Source organism: Myotis yumanensis, unplaced genomic scaffold (genome assembly GCF_028538775.1).
Source record: "Myotis yumanensis isolate MYYU_CA2020_CCGP unplaced genomic scaffold, mMyoYum1.0.hap1 SCAF_8, whole genome shotgun sequence".
Taxonomy (NCBI): Eukaryota; Metazoa; Chordata; class Mammalia; order Chiroptera; family Vespertilionidae; genus Myotis; species Myotis yumanensis.
The window spans coordinates 60,241,108-60,265,535 of record NW_027223759.1 but is presented as its reverse complement, the minus strand read 5'-3'; the positions used below and the strand labels follow the sequence as shown (position 1 = coordinate 60,265,535).

The following is a 24,428-nucleotide window of genomic DNA, read 5'->3' as shown; positions in this document are numbered from 1 at the left end:
TCTCTCTTGGAAGACCCCTAAAAAGGAATAAAAGTAATGGAAATATCAAACCTTACAAATAGAACTTCTCAAGTAAATTTAAAAATAAAAAATGGGTCCAATGAACCCTGATGGTATACTGAGCATTAAAGCATCAGTCAATTAAGTAACTGATTCAGTAGATAAGGGCAGGGCCTGAAATTCTGAAAATTCCAAAAAAAGAAAATCTCCAAGGTTTTGTTGCTGATGTGTTAGGTTTGAGAACTACCAGACCAATGGTTCTCATAAACTGGCATCGTTAGCATCACCTAGAACCATAAATTCTTGGGCTTACTCAATCAGAAACTCTAGATCAGATGAAGCCCGTTAAAATGAATTTTAACAAGTCCTTCCAGATGATTCTGATGCTAACTGAAATAAAGAAACTCTGCAGAAATAAAGAAATAGTTTAGTTTCTTCAAGTGAGTTAGTTTCATCTTTTCTTCTCTGTAAATGTGCAGGAGCCTGGAACATTCCAGTCATGAAACAGGAACAAAATGGGCAGCTTGAAATGAAAATAAGCCCTTGACACTGCAGGATGCAAGGAATCTGGTCTTAGTCACTCGAGGGGACTTCACTATTAATTCGTAGATGGCAAGGGCTGACAGGCACCAAAGGTCAAGTTCAAAATCTTTTTAGACCCTGCAGAAACTCCATAAAGTCTGATAATTTCTGATGGCACTATTATGTCCTGAGTGCTGGAAAACATGATCTCAATAAAAATATATTTAAAAAAATAATAGTGAGATACTTAAATAATAAAAATATGCAGCAGAATTGTGGCTCTATATACTGATCTGAAAGCTCTCCAACATTGTTATTAAATAAACCAACATATGGGACAATATTTCTGGTGAGAATCCCATTTGTAGAAAATAAGCAAATATATGTATGTGTGTGTGTGTGTGTGTGTGTGTATATATATGCAAATTTATATATGCATATATATCCGTGTATATATAAATTATTCATAACAAGCTCCATATATCTACCTACATTACCTAGATGGCTGTACTTTTTAGAAAATATGCACAGCAGACTCTTAGCTGATTGATTTTAGGGGTGGAATTAGTGAATTGGGGAAGGAAGACTGTAAATTTTTAGATGCCTTTATACCTTTTAAAATTATGTCAAATCTTGGTAAAATGGGTTTACAAAACACTGTCAAATTTTTAGCTTCAGGACTTGAGATGAGGACTTGTTGCAAATTTAGTTGTTGGGAGTTGCCAACCTATGGTTTTTCTGCTTGTTTATAAATGAATTGAGTAATTTTCAGAAACAGCAATTCTAAGCCAGGATAGTACGATGTGTTGTTTTAGCCTTTTCGTTGTGATCTGACTTTTATTAGTGATACAGCAATTGATTAGTTCAAAATGAATATAAAATTATTAAAATGCCCAAAGTGGGGCAACAACTTAGATCATGAAATAGTAGTCATGTCTGAAAACTCAAGATTATTCTTTTCTTTTTTCTTTTTTAAATAAATCTTTATTGTTCAGATTATTACAGTTGTTCCCCTTTTTTTCCCCCATAGCTCCCCTCCACCCAGTTCCCACCCCACCCTCTGCCCTTACCCCCGCCACTGTCCTCATCCATAGGTGTACGCTTTTTGTTGCCGGGTCATACACATGGAAAATGTAGCTATTTCCATCCGCGACATGTCCCTGTGTTCGGCCACACAGGGACCGTCTCAGCCTCACCGGGACCGTCTCAGCCTCGCAGGGGCCGCCGCAGCCTCGCATGGGGCGCCGCATCCCACATTGGGGATGAAGGTGCGAGACAGAAGCTCCTCTCGCTATCTCTCCTGCTGCTCCCTTGCGTATCGCTGATGTTGGAAGTTTCTGAGAGCAGTCTGCAGGTGCTGACATCATACTTTAACTGGTCAACACGAAGTTTTGTATTCTGTCTTTTGTTGGGCGGCTCCTTGCTGCACAAAATCTCCAGGCGTTCTTGCTGGCTGAATATCTGGTATGCTTGCTTGGATTTCGTTTTCTACTAAGTGCACAGACTGCTTGTCTGCTGTCTCCCAGCATCCCATGTGAGCTTGGATCTGGTGGACCTGTTTGTGTGTTTGCTGATACAGCGGTTCGATGTTGCCGGCCCAGCTGGATCTGGTTCCGGCTTCCTCCGAACCTGATTCTGCTTCTTGAGTGTGTCCCTTATGGGTGCGAGGAGTTGAAATCTGCAGTTTGTTGGGTTCTCAAGATTATTCTTATATTAAATTTGATAGTTATTCTATTGAAGCACCTGAGTAAAACAGCTTGATGGGCTTTAGAGAGCCTCACATTTTGTTTTAATGTTATTTTGTCTTTCCTACTTTTTTAGATATTAGAATTCCCCATCATTCAGTAGCAGTCCCTAAACAGATACTTCATTTTTCTTAATTACCATCTTTGTTCAACAGACTTTTATGTATTATAAGATGCAAAACTTAGAGTAAACCATGTCATTTATTTTCTCCCCTTTAGAGGTGGATATTCATCTAAATAATATAATAATATCAAAACAGCTATCTGGCAGTGTAGTCACCCTTTAGTTGTAGTTGTATACTAAGTAATCTTATCATTTCTACTTCTATCTCCTGTCTTACTGGTTGGCAGGAAGGTTGTACCTCAAGTCTTTACTGTAGAAGTTCTGTTTAGCCAGTCTTAGGTTAAGTTATGGTTCTGCCTGACACTGTTCCAGGATACTGGAATGGGAGTACTTTGTAATCCTCAAAACATTTGCCCAAATGAGTTACTGCTGAAACATCTTGCATTCCAGTCAGGATGGCCTTTCAGATGTAGCATTTTCCAGCCAAGCGACAATCTGTTTTTGTGACACACTCAGGGCAGAGGCACCAGCAAGTTTAGCTATGGGCCCATCTGTCAAGGTACGGTAGCTATAATCCCTTTCTGATGTTGTGTGGCCTTTTCTTGATAAGTACTAGGAAGCCCCCGTAGCACTACCCCTCCCTGTTATACACCCACAAGTGCAAACACCACACATAACCCACGTTCTTCAAATGGGGGAATCTATCACCTATAGATAAAGCCCTACTCTCTCCCTGTTCTATACAAATATACCCTAGTCAACTTACTTTTGGAGACATTTTGTGTGTTTTTTTGTTTTTAATATATTTTATTGATTTTTCACAGCGAGGAAGGGAGAGGGATAGAGAGTCAGAAACATAATGAGAGAGGATCATCGATCAGCTGCCTCCTGCACACTCCCATTGGGGATATGCCCGCAACCAAGGTACATGCCCTTGACCGGAATCGAACCCCGGGACCCTTCCACCTGCAGGCCGACGCTCTATCCACTGAGCCAAGCCGGTCAGGGCAAGAGACATTTTGTGTTTAACTACTGCTTATACTTACCCTCCTAGTTCCCTTAATTGCAACACAACTAAAGAGACACTCAGGCTAGTTCTCCCTTTTTGCCACATCCTCCTCCTGGGGCAGTGAACACAAAGTCTGTTATCTTTAAAAGGGGGTAAGGGAAAGGGAGCTAACTATAAGAGAAAAATTAATCTTTCAAAAGTACTTTGCCACAGTTTCTCCTGATGCTTTATTGCCCCGAGTTTTTCTTTCAGCAGTTTTACCACTCTGTTATTGGGCTTCATATGGTTTACAAGCAGTCCATAGTACATATTTCTTACCTGCTTCTTGCTAAAAAATAAAGCCATCTTTGGTTGTGCAATTTCGTGTAGCCAGGAAATTTGGTAATTCTCTATTGCAATCTTCTCAACCTTTCCTTCTCCGTTGTACTACTGAGGCCTGGAACACACACTTATCAGTAGTTGTGGCTTTGTAAACTCTCTGAGAGAGACAACGTGAACTAACCTAAAAACCTTCAAATCAATTCATTCTGTTTTCCCTGTGTTTATTCCCCCTCCTCTTCTAATTCTCTTCCCTTTGCCCTTTTCATTCCCCCAGTATAGTCGCCATGGTTTCTACTTGATTTGAGAAAATGTAGGTCTAATCTAACTGAAAATTTAGGATCCCAACGCATTTATAAATTGGGAGTTAACTTATGTCCATATACTGAGCAAGGTAAAAAAATCCGATTAAATTTATGGTGTTCATAGGAAAACTGTAAAGAGTAGACACTCAAAAATTGATTCATATGTCAAAGGTGCATTGGTATGGAAAGAAATCACTTAGTGCTAAAGTAAAAGACAGCAAGTTGTGATTTACAAAGTTAAATGAAAAAATGTTAACAGTGAAGTGTTTTAACCATTTTTTTCTATAATTGAATTTTATAAAACTGAAGATAAGTTATACTCTTCAGTTGAATTTGTACTCTTTTCCAAATATTAAATTATAATTGAATTAAATATTAAATGATATGACTTCTAGTTTTATACTTCTACATGGGTTAACTTGTACTAAACTCAAATCTCTTATATCACTTACATATATAAATCAAAAGATCAGAAATGCGTATTATCTGAATGTGAGGGTGCTGGTTTAATTTTAATTGTTTGGGTGTTAATAATTCAAGCTTTCCCCTTCTCTCTTCCCATTAAGGATTCTGGACTCTACTTATAATATCCCTAACTGCTGGGTTCTCCTGCTGCAGCTTTTCTTGGACAGTGACTTATTTTGACTCTTTTGAGCCAGGAATGTTTCCTCCTACTCCTCTTTCACCTGCCAGGTTCAAGTAAGTATATGTGTTTCTTCTAGTTTTTTTTTTAACCCATTGCAACTCTCATGAAAATACTAAAGCAAATAAAAGCAAGAAGCTGCTTATTTGGGAGGTAATATGTTCAGGTCCCAGTCTTTAACCTATAAAATACAATGACACAAAGGTTTTAGCTTGGCTCGGCCTTTAGATAAATGGAGAGGAGTGTTTAACTCCATATATAGACAATGCAATGGTTTTTTTTAAAAAATGAAATTCAAGAAATGAACTAGGAAGAAACTTAGAAAGCTATTTGTCTTTCGAGAATGGCATTTTATTTAAAACACTTCATGAATGAAGGCTAAATTAATATCAGCAATGTTATTAAATTTAGGTATAAATGGTCAGACATAACATCTTAATTGGATTGGACTTTTCCTCGTATTTAAACTTGTGTAACAATTAGCAAGCATTTATGGCACCCAATTTAATTTTTTGTTTTTTGTTGCTAATCCTCACTAGAGTATATTTTTTCCATTGCTTTTCGGAGAGAGTGGAAGGGAGGAAGGAAAGGGAGAGGGAGAAAGAGAGACAGACATCCATCAATGTGAGAGACACATTGACTGGTTGCCTCCTGCACCCACTCCTATGGGGAGAGTGCGGGGGGGAGGCAGGGCGGGAGCGAACCCTCAACCCAGGTATGTGGGAATTGAACCTGTGACCCTTTGGTGTTGGGCCAATGCTCTAACCACTGAAGACACCAGCCAGAGCATGACACTCAATTTATATGTCTAGACCAGATTAGATCCATTTCATAATGGTCTCTATTTTGTGTTTTAAAGAGTTTCAGAAAATTCAGTAGGCAGTGTTTTTCTAATCTATTTATACCAGAAAAGCTCAGGTTTTAAGTATAAATTTCCAAGTAAGTGCATCTAAGACCTCTACTTTATCCTACAAATTTCGGTGTTGGGGTAGGGGAAGGGTGAAGGATGAAGAATAGAAAATAAATTATGTTAAAGATACTGTTATCAGAGCATTATAGTTGTTGCTGTTGCTGTTACTGCCAGTTCTAACCACCTAATGGACAGCTTGTAGAGATCAAATAAAATTTATATGAAGGGCTCTAAATATCAAATTTAATACTAACGATAATTGTTAATAATCATTGTTCTACTGGTCTTCATTAGTAAAATGGGGTATTTTTACTCATAGTAAACTCATTTTTATGTCTTAAAAATATATAAAAATTTTGGCTTCATTTTAAAAGGATGTATGTGTGCATATACAGCATCTTAATAAATTACCTGTAATATATGAAATATACGTCATGCGTTTGCCAATAAATATTTTGTGTTTGAGGTAGATAATGATCAATTAATCATCTAAATTGACTTAAGATATAGCTAACAGTGCAATTCCATCCCATAATTTACCGTGGGTACTATGCAGTTGGAAAGTTTATTGTGCTAAGTGATACAGTGTTCAATTCAAATGTATGTTATGTTGCTGCCCGTTGACATCAGTTATTTTATTTTTTATTTTTTTAAAAATATATTTTATTGATTTTTCACAGAGAGGAAGGGAGAGGGATAGAGAGTTAGAAACATCGATGAGATGAGAGAGAAACACCGATCAGCTGCCTCCTGCACACTCCCCACTGGGGATGTGCCCGCAACCAAGGTATATGCCCTTAACCAGAATCGAACGTGGGACCCTTGAGTCTGCAGGCCAACGCTCTATCCACTGAGCCAAACCAGTTAGGGCGACATCAGTTATTTTAACAAGGGTTATGTGTCTAATAGATAATATCATGAGACTTCATAGTCACACAAAATTTAAATCTCATTTTTTTCTTTTACTTACTTATATATTTCACTTCTCCCCCTGAATTTCAGCCCTGCATTTCCAGCTGTTTAGTAGATCTTGCAGTGTAGATTTCAGAAAGCGCTTTGCACTTAGACTTATTAAAATCCCAAGTCTATCTTAAAGATAGCAGTATCCATCTACTTATCAAGGGTTAATAAAGTCCAAATCCCAAGAATAGCACAACAGTTCTTCCCCAATTGACGCTTCTCTGCTTTTCCAACTTCAGCTATTTCTCCAACGCTCCCTATACTATAGTCACATATCAGATTACCTTGACAACCCCAAATATGCAACTTACTTTTGATATGCCATGACTTTTCTCTTGCTGCTCTCACTTCCTGGAATGTCATTTTCCCTCTCAGCTTCTCTTCCATCACCACCAGAATTCATAAGCCTCGTAGTTGTTAGCAGCTTTTGGAGTTTGAGAAAAGCATTTTAGTGTTCTCTTAAAGATCTGGGATTTTGAGGGCATTGAACTAATTTCTTAAAAATTATCTTTGCATTTCTTAAAAACTAGAAGCAGTAGTGATGGACCTCAATTTTCAATGTGCTTATCAGTCATTCAATTTAAATATGAGATAGTGTCAGATCAGAAACTTGTTACATATTTACTAATATAGCCCTAAAAATACAGTTTTTACATATGTACATTGTATATATATGTTTTAATTCCTTTCAGTATATAAGTAGGGATAAATTAATTTTATATGATAAAAAAGCTATTAAATATCTCATGAGAGTCAACCTCTAAGTTAAAGTTATCATGTGACTAGAAGCACAGTCCAAAAACAGCATGTAATAAACATAGTGATAGTTTATCACATATTAACGGAAATCACACACAAAAAAAGCATGTAATGTAGTGATGATTGGTGAAATTGAGTTTCATAATAAAAATCCTGCCCTCTAGTGCTTGTGGAAAATAATTCAATTATTTCAGAAATGTCAGAGTAAGTATATTCTCTAAGTCACCAGTAGAGTGAGTGCTTGTATAGGAAAACCTCTCTATCTTTTGAGACAGTTGATATCTTTAAGCTTTATTTTCTAGAAATTGAATTGATATATTTTATTAATTTGTAACATCGCACTTTTATAAAAATACTTTTATAACAAGTTATATATTCTTTTATTACCTAAAATAAACAATGGTGTTAATATAAGAATTTTCCCTGACTATATAAGACTAATACAAGTTCTTTGTTGAAAATTCAAAACACAAAAAGAAAAATAATGGAAAAACTCATAATCAGAGAAAGTAACTGACTGCCAACATTTTGAGTTATATCTTTCCATTCTTTGCATATTTTAAAAATTGAAATTGGGCCCATGGCCACTGCCATCAACAATATATTCTGACTAGAGTCCCGGTGCACAGATTGGTGCACTGGTGGGGTCCCTCAGCCTGGCACTGGTGGGGTCCCTCAGCCTGGCCAAGGGGTCCTGGATTGAGAGAGGGCGGTTCTCAGGTGACACACCCCAAAATTGGGCTCCCTCCTCTCTGATTCTGGGTGCGTCACCCGAGAACCACAGCTGCCAAGTCACCGCAGCTCGGCAGCTCCTGTGTTCAGCTTCTGTCCCCGGTGGTCATAAAGGATGCTTATAAAGGATTTTAGATGGTGCACATAAAAAGAGAGTCTGCCTGTCTTGATGTTTCTAATGAACCAATGCCTCTGCAGCCTCATATCCTTCCGCATGGACTCATCCCCTTAATACCCATTTGTTATCTGTAACAGAACAGGACCAGAGTCAGAGTTGTGCTGCCAGAAGGATCCTAAGGATCCATTTCAGCCCTCTGACCTTGCAGGTAGGGAGAAATGGAATGGCTTGCCCCAAATCACACAGTAGTAAGTGGACCAGGTTTTCTAATACATAGACAACACTTTTCCCACTCCAGGAAGCTTCTCCATGCCTGCATTTCTATATTAACAAGTAAGGTGTACCTTCCCCTGAAAATCAAAACAGTGAGAGTTGAGTGCCTGTTGTGTGAAAGATCTTTAAAAAATAGCGACATGGAAAAAAAAAAAACTTTTTTAATGACCAATGTGCAGCATAGATTTTTCAGTATCAATGAGTATCTCCTGAGCATGAGCAAGGTACCAGGAACTGTTCTCAGACTCAGTCCTAGGCAGACAAGGCAGACAGTGCTACTTTGGTAGATCTTATGTTTTTTGTGGGGAGATAACACAATGCAAAGAACTTTAGGACTACAGCTCCTTCCTTTTACAGATGAGAAAAGAGACTTGCCCACAATAACATGGCTTGTTAGTGACAGAATCAACAAGAATCCAAGTCCCCTGCTCCTGTTCAAGTGCTCACCCACTACACAATGTTCCATTTTCATATATTTTTCTGCTACAGCTCAAATTAACAGTTCCTTTTTGAAAGCTGTGCCCTGAGCAATGTTCTCAGCACAAACTAGTACCTAGGTAAATGACCAGAGTTTGACCTTATCCCCTCACTGGTAATAAAAAAATTGAGAGAAAATGTTTAAATATTAAGACCCAGATCTATTGATTAGGTGGCATACTAGGCATACCACTTAACAAACCACATAAAGAATCTACTTTAGAGAGAATAGCGAGATATGCAACCTCCCATCTCTGGAAGAAAACCCATCATCACTGATTCTCCTAGTCCCAAAAATGATGACAGTGATACCTTTGACATAAGTTTTGTTTTGTTTTGCAGGCAAGAAATGTTTCTGTTCAGGTGGCTAACAAATTTTAATGAACACATTGAAGCCATATATGATGACTAAAAAAAAAAATGAAATTGGGATCAACATAATTTTAAGGGAAATCTAATATAAATGGTAGCTAGATTATAAGATAATTTATTAAATGGGAATCTTCTTAACTGGTTAGAAACTTATAAAAGGTAAGCTAATTAGCACATCATAAAGTAAAAATTAGGATTAAAAATATTCCTTCTTCCTATAGCTTCATCAATATCAAACATAAAGATAGTAAAATAATTCTGTCTAATTAGTTTGTTTAAAAAGCAATCTTTTGCTCTCCTTTGCAGATTTAAACATTTGGGCTTTTCTTTTTCAAAATACAAACTAATTAGAAGAAGAAAAAAAATTGAGAAGACTGTTTATTATGGCTGTCAGGTCTTTGTGTTTCTTTAGGAACATGAACTCAGGGAAGGAAAAAAAAGAAAGACCTTTATTGATACTTAGAAAATATTAGGTGACACATTTAATGAAATTAGCAATTTGGATCAATAATTCATTAGAGGAGTTGAGAATAGAAATAAAACCCTTTTTGTATTTTTAAATTTTTCATACTTTCTCTTCTATATTTGTTAGATATTACCTTAGTTCAGGCTGCTATAACAAAGTACCATGAACTGAGTGGCTAATAAACAAGAGAAGTTTATTTCTCAAAATTCTGAAGACCAGAAGTCCAGGATCAGGGTGCCAGCACAGTCAGGTTCTGGTGAGGACCATCTTCAAAGTTGCAGGTGGCCTCCTTGCTGTTGTGTCCTCACAGGCAGAGCTGAAAAAGGAAGTAAGCTAGGCTCTGTTACAATTCTTATAAGGGCACTACTTCCATTCATGAGGGCTCCACTCTTACGACCTCATCTACTCCCAAAGACCCCACCTCCTATTACCATCACATTGGGAGGTATCCTGTTGTGTTGACATGAGCTGGGGGGAGTGGGGGGGGGGGGCAGACACAAATATAGTCAGCCCATAACATAGAGCTTAGAAACTAACAGTTTTACATAAGCAGAAGACCTTTAATAAATACAAGATAGTTAAAGAACTTTTGCAAGATGTATTTTCAGACAGATACTTAATTGATTTCAAAAGGCATATTTTTAAAGATAGATGGTTGTTATGTTGACTTTGGAAACTTTGCTGAGTTAAAAAGTACACAGCAGTGTTACACATACAAAATTCCTTATTAGGAAGCAATCGTTTTGTGTTTTGGGTCATTTATACTTTTAAATTATTTTCTCAGTTTCTGAAAATCTGTTGCAATGTTAAAGAAGAAGCAGAGGCAGTACTTTAGATTCCTTGTAGTATCCATATGGGTATTCCTCACTTCTCACTACTATATAATTCATTATCATGCTCTTCTACACTACTTATCATCATCTCCGGTTCACTTCTTAGTAGTTTCCCCCGTCATTCATTGGATTTTTTCAATGATTTCCATGCAGGCAAATATAACAGTGTGCACGTAACCAATATTTCACATTGTGATGATCTGCTTTAATTACAGTTTTTAGGGGTTAATGCATATAAGTATGTGCTCTACCTATGCATTTACTGTACTCATATGGAGCCCAGAACTTGAAAGAATCTTGGAGTTCTTCTAGACTAGGCTGGTGGCAGTACCAGAACTTTAACTTAATTCCTGATTGGGGAGAAAGTTAGGTATAGATAGATAGGCTCTCGAAGCTTTATTTTTCCTAACAAGTACATAACAGCTAACCCACATCCTCTGCATTATGAAATGAACCAGCAGGAGGAATTTCATTAACTGAAACAGCATCGTTTTATTAACAATCAAAGACACTCACTGTGAGATTTTGCTACATGGTAGTTTTGTCTGTGCAATTTTGCCAAATCCAATCAAAATCTGGTCTTAACATCAAACCGTTTTTGTTCTCTCCTTCATTGTTTTCTTCATTTGACCAGCCTTCTCCACTTTAGACTGCCACATTTCACATTGCCTATGCACAAGCCCCATCTAGTGGTACAGTGATTTAGCTGCAGGTTTATAGTTACTCAGTATGCTAAAAACAAAACAGAAAACAATAATAATCAATAATTATAATAGGTCCTGCCTAGGGTAAAATACTAACTTTTAGTCTGGAAATAAAGTTATTAGAAAAATGTTAATGTAAGTGATGGGTCTAGCAAAAAGCACAGTGTAGAAAGCTAATTAGTTTTGTGATTAAGAGTCAAAATATTTAGTAACAGTGATATGAAAAACAGTGAAATTTGTCATTATGTTTATTTACCTTATAGTACTTTTATATAGAGTCAGAGATCAAGGGCCAACATTTTAAAAGAAGTTAAGAGTTTTACTTCATTGCAATCAATAGTAGTGATAGTTAAAAAAAATAGTAGTGATAGTTAATTGCTGGCATGAACAAATTCTCATTATTTAGATCAAAGTTCAAATTTAACAGCATAAACCTCTCTAACTTTGAAGCCAAGAAGTAACCTTTGTAGGGATCGGACTATTATTTTGTGCTGGAAACAGCCAAAGAGACTTATTCCCAAGGAGGAAACAAATTAATGCTTATATTTAAAGTTATTAAGAATGAGCATTAACTGTATTATGAAAATCAAGTGCTACTCAAAATTTTAATTTTTTTTTTCTTTATTGATTAAGGTATTACATATGTGTCCTTATCACCCCATTGCCCCCCCACCCCCTCACTCATGCCCTCACCCCCCTGGTGTCTGTGTCCATTGGTTAGGCCTATATGCATGCATACAAGTCCTTTGGTTGATCTCTCCCTCTAACCCCCACCCTCCCCTACCTTCCCTCTGAAGTTTGACGGTCTGATTGATGCTTCTCTGTCTCTGGATCTGTTTTTGTTCATCAGTTTATGTTGTTCATTATATCCCAAAATGAGTGAGATCATGTGATACTTACCTTTCTCTGACTGGCTTATTTCGCTTAGCATAATGCTCTCCAGTTCCATCCATGCTGTTGCAAATGGTAAGAATTCCTTCTTTTTTACAGCAGCATAGTATTCCATTTTCCGTATGTTTTCAATTTCAAATTTTAACCTTATGCTGGTCAAAGGCTATATAAAAGTAAGATTTCTAATGTATTGGATATCTAATCCAAAGCCTGAGTTATTAATTTTTTCCCTGTTGAGAAATATTGTAGAAATAGCCTGTCTTGCAGTCACAGTGTGGTAGATTTCCAAGAATGTCTCATTTCTTCATAAATCTTATGTTGACTTTTGTCCTAAGAGACTTATTATCTGAATCTTATAACTGAAGATAAGTTTTTTGAGCATAGGATAATTATTTTAAAAATAATTATCTCAGCTTTGAACACAATTCTATTTTCATTTTAATGACTTCAAATATGTGTTTGCTATAGGAATATTTGTTAAAAGAAAAAATAGGCATTATTTTTAAATTTCCCTCAACAGCTTTTAAGAGAGACCTAAGCCCTCAATATTATATATCAAGTAGCCATTTTGAATTATCACAAATCAAGCAAAAATATTATATTTTTATTCTAACTCACTCTTAGTTTTAAGTCAGAATTAATATTTGTACTTCAGGCGCCTCTCAAATAGTCACATCTATATATTTCTTAGAATGAGGCATATTAGAAAGCATAGTTGAATGTCTATTTTATCGGACTAGAAGTATAAGTTCACTGTTTTATATTGTTAGAGAAGTTTGAAGTTTGGTATCTGCTTTAAATGTATTATTTGTTGAATTTATGACTAATTTGATATGGGTTCATGGTCAAAATGCAGGAAAACTTTACAATTATTGACATGTCATGATTTCTAGGAATGTGGTAAGGTAAAGGGTAGTATCTTTTCACTAAAGCCTGCTTAAAATATAAAATACAGAATTTTGCTGCCTTCCTAATGCTTTTGGTCTTTTCATTCTGGATCACTCTGAGTTGTCTGCCTTTCTGCTTCTCCCAATCACAAATAATATTTGACAAACATAAAATTACTCTATTTCAAAAAACCCATGACCTCAAATTGAATTAACTAATTTCTACACAGCCTATTTAAAAAATTATATTGCCTTACAGTGCTATTTGAAACCTGCAAAGTAAATTGGAAATAAGAAAGAAAGGGAAATGGTTGCTTTTCGTTTGAATTGCTTTTTGGTAAACTCTTTTTGGTAACTGTTTTACAGACTGAAAATTAATATATGTGATCTGATCTTCACTTACATGTGTTATTTTCTATGTAAAGTGTTCTGGATGTAATCAGATGCTGAAATATTTAAATTTCCATTACACTTGTGAGTTGTTACTATTGTAGGAAGGAAGCAAACAATGAGTAGAATATTTAATGAAAATTTTCTGGAAATTTTGGGATTTGGCATTGATGCATTATGATTTTTTTTTCTTCTCAACATTAGGTTTATTTTTCTGCTATTAAAGGGCATTGAGGACTTTAATTCTTGGGGAATAAGAAGATACAGTACAAATAAAATCTATAATAGTAAAAGCATAATATGCTAATTAGACCAGATGTCCTTCCGGATGAAGCTGGGGCTGTGAAGGAAGCCTGGGTCCTGGGTGACTGCTGGCGGCCTTAGGGAAGCTCGGGTCCCGGGTGCCAGAGGGAAGCCGGTGCCAGCAGCTGGGGGAAGGAAGACCTACTCTTGTATGAATTTCATGCATCGGGTCTCTAGTAGTAATATAATAGAAAAGAGTTTGTGGGTTCTTAGACAGTAATGTCTTGTAGGTCAATAAAAGTGGGTATTAGTATTTAAGTTAGAAGTTTCTTTTCCAAGCACACTAGGTTTGACATTGAGCTCAGTAAATTGACTCTTCTACTATTTTTCACAGATTTTGGAGAGCTGCCTCTTCGTCAAATCAAATTCTTTATTGCCATGGTCTGATGAAACATGTCAGATGGCTAATTGTAGTAGGAGAGAAAAGCCTCTAACAAAGAGATAGATCAAGAACTTGGCCTTGATATTTGAGTATGATGACGTTTTATTATCTAGGGACTGGAGCCATCAGTTGTAATGTTGTCGCTATTAATGACTGCACTGCAGCTTCTTGAAGTGTAGGGTTAAATTATATGCATGTCTTATATAAAATGCATTCATTACTGTTTTGAATAGAGACTTAAATAGATAGAACAAAATACTGTAAGAAAATCATATTAACTATTCTTGATTTCCTTGCTATTTTCATAAAGTAATATAGCTAGTGAGTATTTGCTTTGCACCTGCTTGCTATGGATTTTGCTTATGCTAATTTACTGCATTATGTATGGCCTACTGAAAAGGCACAGAGTTCCATAGGCACAGAACAGCAAATGATAAGAAATACCTGAGAGATAGCACTTGCCAGGAACCACATAAGTACTTCAAAGATTCTTTATTATTGGAAAGAAATTTTTTACAACTAGAACAAAATAGTACCTTTTTTATAACTAGTCTTTTAGGATGTGGAAGTAGTTTATTATCATAAGCCTTTCTTTACAACCCTGATTTTCCAATATATGTTATTCTTATTGAACAATATTCAGTCCTAGGAAACCCTCATCTATTTTTTGTCTTTGGATTTCCTGTTCTGGGTATTTCATATAAATAGAATCATACAAATACCCAAAATGTGGTCTTTTAGCTTTTTTTAATGAGCATACTACTTTCAAGGTTAATTTATGTTGTTGCATTTATCAGTACTTTTATGTGTGTGTGTGTCGCTAAATTACATTTCACTAGAGGCCCAGTGCACTAGAGAATTCATGCACGGGTGGGGTCCCTTGGCCTAGCTGGCGATCAGGGCCGTTTCGCCCAGTCCCGGGGGCAGGGGTGGGGGGGTTGGGGGAGAGGGACCACAGGAGGTTGGCCAGCTTCCCCAGTCAGGGCCATTTTCACCCAGTCCAGGGGGAGGGACCATGGGAGGTTGACAAGCCCAGGAAGGTTGGCTGTGGGAGCAAACTGACTACCTGGCCGGCCAGGGGGAGGGACCACGGGAGGTTGGCTGTGGGAGTGCACCAATCACCAGGAGCAGCTCCTGCGTTGAGCATCTGCTTCTTGGTGGTCAGTAGACATCATGCTACCGGCCAGTAGTAACGATCGCTTAGGCTTTTATATAGATAGATAGATTGTATGGATATACCTACCATACCACATTTTGTTTACCTAGTTATATCTTGATGAACATTGGTTTCTTTCCGCTTTTTGGCTATTATGAATAATGCTGCTGTGAACATTCAGGTACATATTTTTATATAAACACTAGTGGCCTGGTGCACGAAATTCATGCACCGGGGTGGGGGGGGTCCCTCAGCCCAGCCTGCACCCTCTCCAATCTGGGACCCCTTGGGGGATGTCCGACTGCCGGTTTAGGCCCGATCCCCAGTGGGACATCCCTCTCGCAATCCGGGACTGCTGGCTCCTAACCGCTCGCCTGCCTGCCTGATTGCTCCTAACCACTCTGCCTGCCAGCCTGCACGCCCCCAACTGCCCCCACTGGCCTGCTTGCCCCCACCTGCCCTCCCCGCCGGCCTGCTCGCCCACAACTGCCCCCCTGCTGGCCTGCTCACCCCCAGTACTCCCCCTGCCAGCCTGATTACCCCCAACAGCCCCCCAGCCGCCACTGGCCTGATCACCCACAACTGCCCTCCCCTCTTAACCCCTAACTGCCTCTACCTCAGCCCCGCCACCATAACTTTGTCCAGAAGAATGTCTAGAAGGTCTCCTGGAAGGTCTCCCAGTCTAATTAGCATATTACCTTTTTATTAGTATAGATAGAGGCCTGGTGCACGGGTGGGGGCCGGCTGGTTCACCCTGAAGGGTGTCCTGGATCAGGGTGGGGGTTTCCTTGGGGGGGGGGGGAACGGCCTGGGCGAGGGGCCTGTGGTGGTTTGCAGGCTGGCCATGCCCCCTTTGGGGTGGGGGTCCCCACAGGGGATGGTGCTGGCCTGGGTGAGGGGCTGAGGGCTTTTTGCAGGTCCCTCCCTCGGCGGCTGGCCCAAGCGACTCAAGCCTTCCGCTTGCTCTGGCCTGCTCCGTGGCCGCCGCCCACAGGCCCCTACTTCGGCGGCCGGCCCAGGTGGGGGGGAAGCTTGACTTCCTCTATCGCCAGGGGTGACCCAAGCCTCCCGCCCATCCCAGCTAACTCTGTGGCTGCCACCATCTTTGTCACACTAATTTGCATATTCCTCCGGATTGGCTGTTGGGCATCATGGAGGTACGGTCAATTTACACATTTGTCTATTATTAGTGTAGATGTTTTCAATTTTCTTGAGCATATACCTGGAATGGAATTGAATCATATGATAACTCTGTTTAAATGTTTGCTGGTCTGCCAAACTTTTTTATAATAGCTGCACCATTTTGCATTCCCACCAGCAATGTATGAGAATTCTGATTTCTCTACATCCTCACTAATACTTTTCTTTCTAGTTTTCTTTTTTTGTATTATCACTTTAGTAGTGGATTGAAGTGCTGTCTCATTGTGATTTTCATTTGCATTTCTCTAATTACTAATGATGATGAGCATGCTTTTCGTGTGCTTATTGGCCATTTGGTATCTTTGTAGAACTGCCTATTCAGATTTTTGTCCCTTTTAAAATTAGGTTGTCTTTTGAGTTAATTTATAACCTAGATAGGAGATCCTTATCAGATATGCGATTTGCAAATATTTTCTTCCATTCTGTGGGTTGTCTTTTCACTTTGTTTATAATGTCCTTTAAAGCACAAAAGTCTTAACTTGAGGAAGTTTAATTTTTTCTTTAGTTGCTTATGCTTTTGGTATTAGATCTGAGAAACCATTGCTTAATTTATTGCCATGAAAATTTACACCTCTGCTCCTAAAAACTTTGTAGTGTTCTTACATTTAAAATGGACCTGGCCTTGCCCAACATTTTAGTTAAATGTTGTTTGTTGTATGAGGTAGAGGACCAAATTTTTTTTTTTTAATTTTTTTGACATCCAGTTGTCCCAGCACCATTTGTTGGTCTATATGTCTATCCTTATGCCAATATCACACCATTTGATTATTGTAGCATTGTGCTGTCTTGAAATTGGGAAGAGTGAATCCTCCAGCTTTGTTCTTTTTAAAGATTTTAGCTATTTTGAGTCCCTTGCATTTCCATATGAGTTTTATCAACTTGTTCATATGGGAAAAAAGGGGGAGGGGCAGTGGGAATTTTGAGGAATTGCGTTGACTCTAGAAGATCCATTTAGGGAGTAATGCCATATTAACAATTTGTTCTCAATTCTATAAACACAGGATGTCTTTCTATTTATTTAGATCTTCTTCAGTAAAGTTTTTGGTTATCTTCATGTGAATCTTGCACATTATTGTTAGTTGTATTTCTAAGAGTTTGCAGTTTTTCTTTGATAGTTTGAGGGATCTTTTAGCATAAAAATTTTTTAATTGGCTAATGTTACATAGAAAAGTTGTTAATTTTTGTCAAGGATAGATAAATAGACCAAAAGAATAGACTAGAAAGTCTGAAAACAGACCCACACATACAGGCTATGTTACTTAGGATAAAGGTATTACAGTAGTTCAGTAAGGAGAAAAGATGGTCTTTTCAATAAATTGCACCAAAACAATTGGATATCCATAAGGAATAAAGTGAGCCTTGGCCTCTACCTTATACTATATACAAAAAATAATTGGAGATGACTTATAAATCTACATTTCAAAGCAAGAACAGTAGAGCTTCTCTAAATAATAGAATACCTTTATAACCTTGGAGTGGTCAAGGATTTATTGTAAAGGCCACAAAAAATTACTAACCATTAAAAAATTAATGAATTGGACTTTGTTTAATTTAAGAACTTATGTTTATCAAAAGGTCTTATTAAGAAATTGAAAGGACAAGCAGTAAACGGAAATATTCTTGAAACATTTCTGACAAAGGATTTGTATGTAGAATATGTAAAGAACTCTATGAACCAATAGAAAAAATGAGCAAAAGACGAACAGGAATTTCAAAAAGAAGCTATCTGAATGGGCAGTAATAAGTACATTAGTCATCAGTAAAATAAGTATTAAAAGCCACAACAACATACATTGCAGACCTACTAAAATAAAAAGACTGATAATATGAAATGTTGGGGACTATGTAGAGCAACTAAAACTCTCATACATTGCTGGTGGAAGTGTAAATACTTTAGGAAAATATTTAATGCTTTCTACTAAAGCCAAATCTACCTCTACCTTATAACATAGCATTTCTACTCCCATAATATACCCCAAAGAAATAAAGGCAGATGCCTATACCCACCAAAGATATGTACCTATTAGCATTTTCATAGTATCTCTATTTATAGGAGCCCCAAATTGGAAGCAACCCAAACATCGAACATTAGGATGGATAGATAAGTTTTGGTATTTTTATGGAGTACTAAGCAGCATTACAAATGAACACATTTATGCTACATAAAACATGGATGAATCTCACAGACAGGACTGAGTGAAAGAATTCAGACACAAACAAATACAATGCCACGTAGATGGAGTTTCAAGAGCAGATGAAACCAGTCATCATGATAGCTGACAGTATAGTGGTTATCCCAGGATATTGACAGGGAAAAGGAACAAAGTTTCTGCAATGCTGGAAATGTTCTATATTTGGTCTGGATGGTAAGTACATGAGGGTGTGTCATAAGGTTAATTGGGCTGTATACATGATAGGCATTTGAACTTCACTATGTATACTTTAATTTTAAAAGTAAAATGCATAAATAGAGGAAGAGATTGAGTAAAATAGGCACCATAGCTTAGTCATCATTTTTCAGTTCAAAACATCACCTCTACTGGAGATAAATGAAGGGTTTTGACAAAGGGGACCAAGATATCTTTAGTTTTTTAACAGAACTTCAAAGATCACAGATAAGAGTCATAGGAGAGAAAACCTGCCAGGGGTTGTCTATATCTTTCTCCACAAAGTTTTTAAGTCCCTTGCCTAAGCAGTATATGTGTAACAATCACTATCCTCCCAGTGGGAAGGAATATGGTGCACTTGAGATGGTAGAAACTCTATGAGCCACTGTTCTGGAGCATGACTTCATGGCCATTGAATTTCCTTGCTTTACTTGTTTTGTAAGGGTCACTGAGCAATTGAGCATGTACATATCAGTGAAATTCAAATATATTAACATTGTAGTAATTATAATTTCCTAAAGTTTAGTGCACTGTACTTTAGAGGTTTTCCTATTTTTATGGGAGTACAGGATCACAAACTAGTAAAAGAGAACAAGTAATTCCTAAAATTCTGTTCCATAATTAACTTTATTTTGTTAGTATGAATTTAAATGTTCTCAGGTCATTAATGGTTTTTGTTTGTTTTTACAATGAATGATAATGTGATAGTTCAATTTCATTATTAGGTTTCTGTTCCTTAATCAATACATGTTTGAGGAATTTCTTTCTTTAAGGAGCAAAGCATTTAGTACACCTTTTTTGCCATATAGTAGGTAGTACCCCTAGGTAAATTAACCCTTAATGGCAGGAGAAGCACATTAAACTAGACCCTAGGTGGTGAGTAAGGTTGGGTGGAGAGGGTAAATATTAACTCCTATAAACCAGAACAGGGAACCATCAGAAAGCATCTGGGCTTTCTGTGGTCTCAGGTGAAAGCCAGAGGTTGTTCTTTGAAGAGTGTATCTTCTTGATTCTCTGCGCAAATTTTGTGGGACTGGAATCATTATAGTGAAGTGCACTTCAAGTGTGAATTCAGAGCTGAGTACCTCCCTGGCTTTGACCTATCCTTAGGAAATGAGGAGAGGACATGAACATGACAGCACTGTCAGGCCAGGGCCCTTCTTACTAATGCCTTTTAGCTCTTAGTACTGCCAGTGCACTTCCCTATGTGAGAAGATTCTGTTCTGCCTCTGATACCAGTCGGACACCACCTTTTCTTTATAGTATGCCTGATCTTTATTAGGATAAGCAATGAGTATAATGCAGTACAATTAGTGGTAGGAATGTTAAGAAAGAAAATGTAGTAAAATAAGTAAAATTTCTGCGAGATAAAGGAAACAAATGTCAGGGAAAATCTGTGCACATAGAATAGTTGGCAGTCATCCTATCTAATAATAGACAAACATAGTAATTAACCGTACCTCCGACACGCTTCCCATTGGCTAATCAGGGCGATATGCAAATTAATTGCAAACCAAGATGGCGGCCGGCAGCCAGGCAGCTGAAGCGAACAGGAGGCTTGCTTGCTCCAGTGATGGAGGAAGCCAAGGTTCCCCGCCTGCCGCCACCCAGCTCTGAGCTGCACTCTAAGCAACTGTATTGCAATTATAGAAGCTAAACAATCCCCAGAAACCTGCTTTCAGCCAGCCAGGCCTCAGAGCTGGAATTGCAACAGTGTTTCAATTATAGAAGCTAAACAAAGCCCAGATACCTGTTTTCAGCAGCCGAGGTCTCAGAGCTGGAGCCGAGCCTCAGAGCTAAAGCCGGCTCTCAGCTCCAGTGACAGCCATAGAAGGTAAATAAATCCCAGAATAAAAAGAAAAAAAGGAGAGGTTGGGAGCTTCAGTCACCCGCCAGCCTGAAAATGGCCCTCAGCCCCTCACCCAGACTAGCCAGGTACCCCAGTGGGGACCCCCACCCTGAAGGGGGTGTGACCAGCTGCAAACAGCCATCAGCCCGTCATCCAGGCTGGCCAGGCACCCAAGCGGGACCCCCACCCTGATCCGGGACACCCTTCAGGGCAAACCAGCCGGCCCCCACCCGTGCACCAGGCCTCTATCCTATATAGTAAAAGGGTAATATGCAAACTGACCCTAACAGCAGAAGGACTGGGAATGATTGGTCACTATGACACGCACTGACCACCAGGGGGCAGACACTCAATGCAGGAGCTGCCCTCTGGTGGTCAGGGCGCTCTCACATGGGAGGAGCTCTGCTCAGCCACAAGCCAGGCTGATGGCTGCCAGTACAGCGGTGGTGGTGGGAGCTTCTCCTGCCTCTTCAGCAGCACTAAGGATGTCCGACTGCAGTTTAGGGCTGCTCCCTGCTGGCAAGTGGACGTCCCCCGAGGGCTGCCGGGCTGCCAGAGGGATGTCTGATTGCCATCTTAGGCCCAATCCCCCGGGGAGAGGGCCTAAGCCAGCAGGTGGTCATCCCCTGAGGGGTCCCAGACTGCGAGAGGGCACAGGCCGGGCTGAGGGACCCCCCTCTCCCCCCAGAGTGCACAAATTTTTGTGCACCAGGCCTCTAGTCTATATAATAAAAGCCTAAGCGACTGTTATGGCAGAACGACTGGTCAGTATGATGCACACTGACCACCAGGGGGTGGACGCTCAACGCAGGAGCTACCCCGTGGTGGTCAGTGTGCTCCCACGGGGGAGTGCCACTCAGCCTGAAGCTGGGTTCATGGCTGGCGAGTGCAGTGGCGGTGGTGGGATCCTCTCCTGCCTCTGCAGCAGCACTAAGGAGCAGTGAGCAAAGCGGTAAGGAGCGAGGGATCCCGGATTGCTAGAGGGCACAGGCTGGGCTGAGTGGGGACACACACACACACACACACACACACACACACACACACACTCCCTGTGCATGAATTTCGTGCACCAGACCTCTAGTAGTAATCATAAAACAAGAGATATGTCTTTGCTGATATCTAGGAACTCACTGTAAACCACTTCAATTAAGTAACTTATTAGGTTGAGAACTGAAATGTCTATAAAAGACATAATCTGATTTATGACTCACGAATAGACAAATGCTGGTTTTAGTGCTCACAGAAATTGTTCTTTCACAATCTCAAAATGGGACAAATGAAATAATACGTATTTTAAATTCTGAGTAAGAACAAGAGAGCAGGGAAACACAATGCTAATTAATGAAGGAAACGTTTGTAATGTAAGAAAAGTTATACCTTAGAATTTGGTTCTGGTACACACAGTAACTATGAAGTTCAGTAATGAAGTACATATAGGTATCAAACTGAGCATTTTGCTCTAAGTAATGAAATAGAGAAATTTGAGGACCAGGACAGTTTGTAACAGAAACTTTAAGATCTATCACTAATCCTGCAGATGTCTAGAATTCTTTTTTAATTTGTGAAATAATGTGCAACACATTTCCAGTTTGTAAGCATTTTTGTAAAACTGATGGTGTTTCTCTTAAACCAAATTACATTTTCCTTTTTCACTTTTTCCCTCTCAGGAAACTTACTGGACATTCTTTCCACATGGGCTATAGCATGGCAATTTTGAACGGCATTGTAGCTGCTCTTACTGTTGCATGGTGCCTCATGTAAACCTGCACTGAAACAGTATTCTTGGCAAAGCTTAGTCATGATTGCTTTGTAGTACCAGGGAAGAAGATCATTGCCTACTCAGAAGACCAAGAAACCTGCTGTTCGTCATGTGATTCCAATGTCTGCCATATCATCATTATGGAGGACCTTCTTAAGCATCGTTCTTCAACCTAGGCACTGGGTTATCTGAATATTAAGTTTCAAGTAGTTTCTTAAAATTGTAAGATGTTTACCTTATCTCTTTTGTGTGTGTTATTTTTCTAAGCTGTAGAAAGCATTTTAATGGAAATCAAACTGGAAAACTTGAATACAGCATATACCTTCCCATGTGTATACTACATTTTTCCTAAGGAATGCTGATAATACTGTTTGAGATAGATATATCTTTATTCATTATGTCAGGAAAGCAAACAATGCCCACTACTTTGACATTTTATAGAAACTACTTTTAAATCTAAATATTTAGGTTTTTTATATTCATATAATCAATAGAAGGTGCATTTATATATTTTAATGGTGCATAGTTTCTTGTGTGTTTTTATTTACATATTTCCTACCACATTAAATTTGTATGTTTTAAAAACTGTTACATCTAGACAAATATAAATGTTATTCTTTAGCTGGCGCAAACTTAATACCTACCATTTTTAAAAATGGCTTCTTTTTTTAAAAAATTGATTTTAGAGAGAGTGGAAGGGAGAGGGAGAGATAGAAGCATCAATGAGACAGAAACATCAATATTGAAGAGCTTACTTCCTGCATGCCCCCGAATGCAGATTGAGCCAGCAAACCTGGGCATGTGCCCTGACCAGGAATCAAACCTGTCACCTCTTGGTGCATGGGTCTGTACTCAACCACTGAGCCACACCAGGCATAAAGTATTTTGTCTTTAAGCAAAAAAAAAAAAAAGGATATTGACCTTAGTTTAAAATTAAGTAAACTTATTTTTAACAAAAAAAGTCTGAAAAAAGGTAACTTATATAAGCCATTAAATAGTGAGAAATTTGAAGCTATTCACTTTGTTTCCACAATTTCAAATATTTATCCTGGTGTATATATGGTTACTTGAACAGAACTGATTTATTTTGTTTTTAATAAATATTAACCCTGCTAGCAAGCACTAACAACTAACGGAACTTTAAATGATACATTTTATATCATTATACCCAATAAAAACTTTAAAAAAATAATAAATATTAACTTAGCATTTTTATATTAGAAATTCTTGAACTAGTTGGTTTTTTATCTCAAAAAAATTTAGTCACCAAAATAGAAAAGGTATTTTGATACAGTGTATATGTAAGTATAATTTTCTATATATAGTTTTATAATTTTCCTATTTAAATGTTCTAGAATTGTTTTTGTTTGTATAGTAATTAAGTCTTAATTGTTCCCACTTCCTTTCTAAATATCTGTTTAGAAAGTCATTTCCATTTTTAAAAGATGAACTATTTAAAATGTTGTTTTCCCTACCCATAGAAAGACATATTTAGGAAAGCATTGTAGAGTAAGTAAAACTGGTTATTCAGGCTAAATGTGAAATGAATATGTGTGGTCTTGTTTCTGTTATCTGCTGAGTGTTGTTACTGAATAAATGATTTAATGATGTTTCTAAAAGTCTTAACTTTTTACTACTTAAAAATCTTTAGTTGAAAAAGACAAATGATGCTCTAATCTAAATTATCTAAAGTGTTTAGATTAATTTGGGTGTATTTGTGTATGTACATATAGACATACATATATGCATAAGTATATACAAATCCATGGCTTAAGGATTTGATTCCTTCCAGAGTGGATGTTGCAGTGGATCTATTCTCACTCCCTGTCTTTCTCTCCCTGCCCTTCCCAACCTTGGTTCTAGAAGGCTCTTCTATTGCAAAGGAATGTGCAAGTAACAAAATTAGTTTTTCTTCTCTCCACCTCTTCTGATCACTCACCCACCCCCAACTTGGGTAGCTTCTTCCAGATTCTTTGTCTTATGACTAAGAAAAATATTACAGTACACCTTCTCT

The 24,428-nt window shown here is 38.1% G+C and overlaps 1 protein-coding gene and 1 long non-coding RNA gene across 2 annotated transcripts in view; one reads left to right on the top strand and one right to left on the bottom strand.

Moving 5' to 3' along the window:
* ARL6IP6 (ARF like GTPase 6 interacting protein 6) overlaps positions 1 to 24,033 on the top strand; it is a 35,000-nt gene extending 10,967 nt beyond the window's left edge. Inside the window, exons 3-4 of the mRNA XM_070422986.1 lie at positions 4,530 to 4,662; positions 22,323 to 24,033. Coding sequence (XP_070279087.1) covers positions 4,530 to 4,662; positions 22,323 to 22,416 — 227 coding nt within the window. The 3' untranslated portion in view covers positions 22,417 to 24,033. The remainder of the gene's footprint in view (positions 1 to 4,529; positions 4,663 to 22,322) is intronic.
* On the bottom strand, positions 9,883 to 12,259 carry LOC139015692 (uncharacterized). The gene is made up of 3 exons (XR_011472482.1): positions 12,111 to 12,259; positions 11,023 to 11,238; positions 9,883 to 9,989 (listed from the first exon to the last, which is right to left on the bottom strand). It is a non-coding gene; the product is annotated as an uncharacterized lncRNA (long non-coding RNA).
* Positions 24,034 to 24,428: the final 395 nt, after the last annotated feature.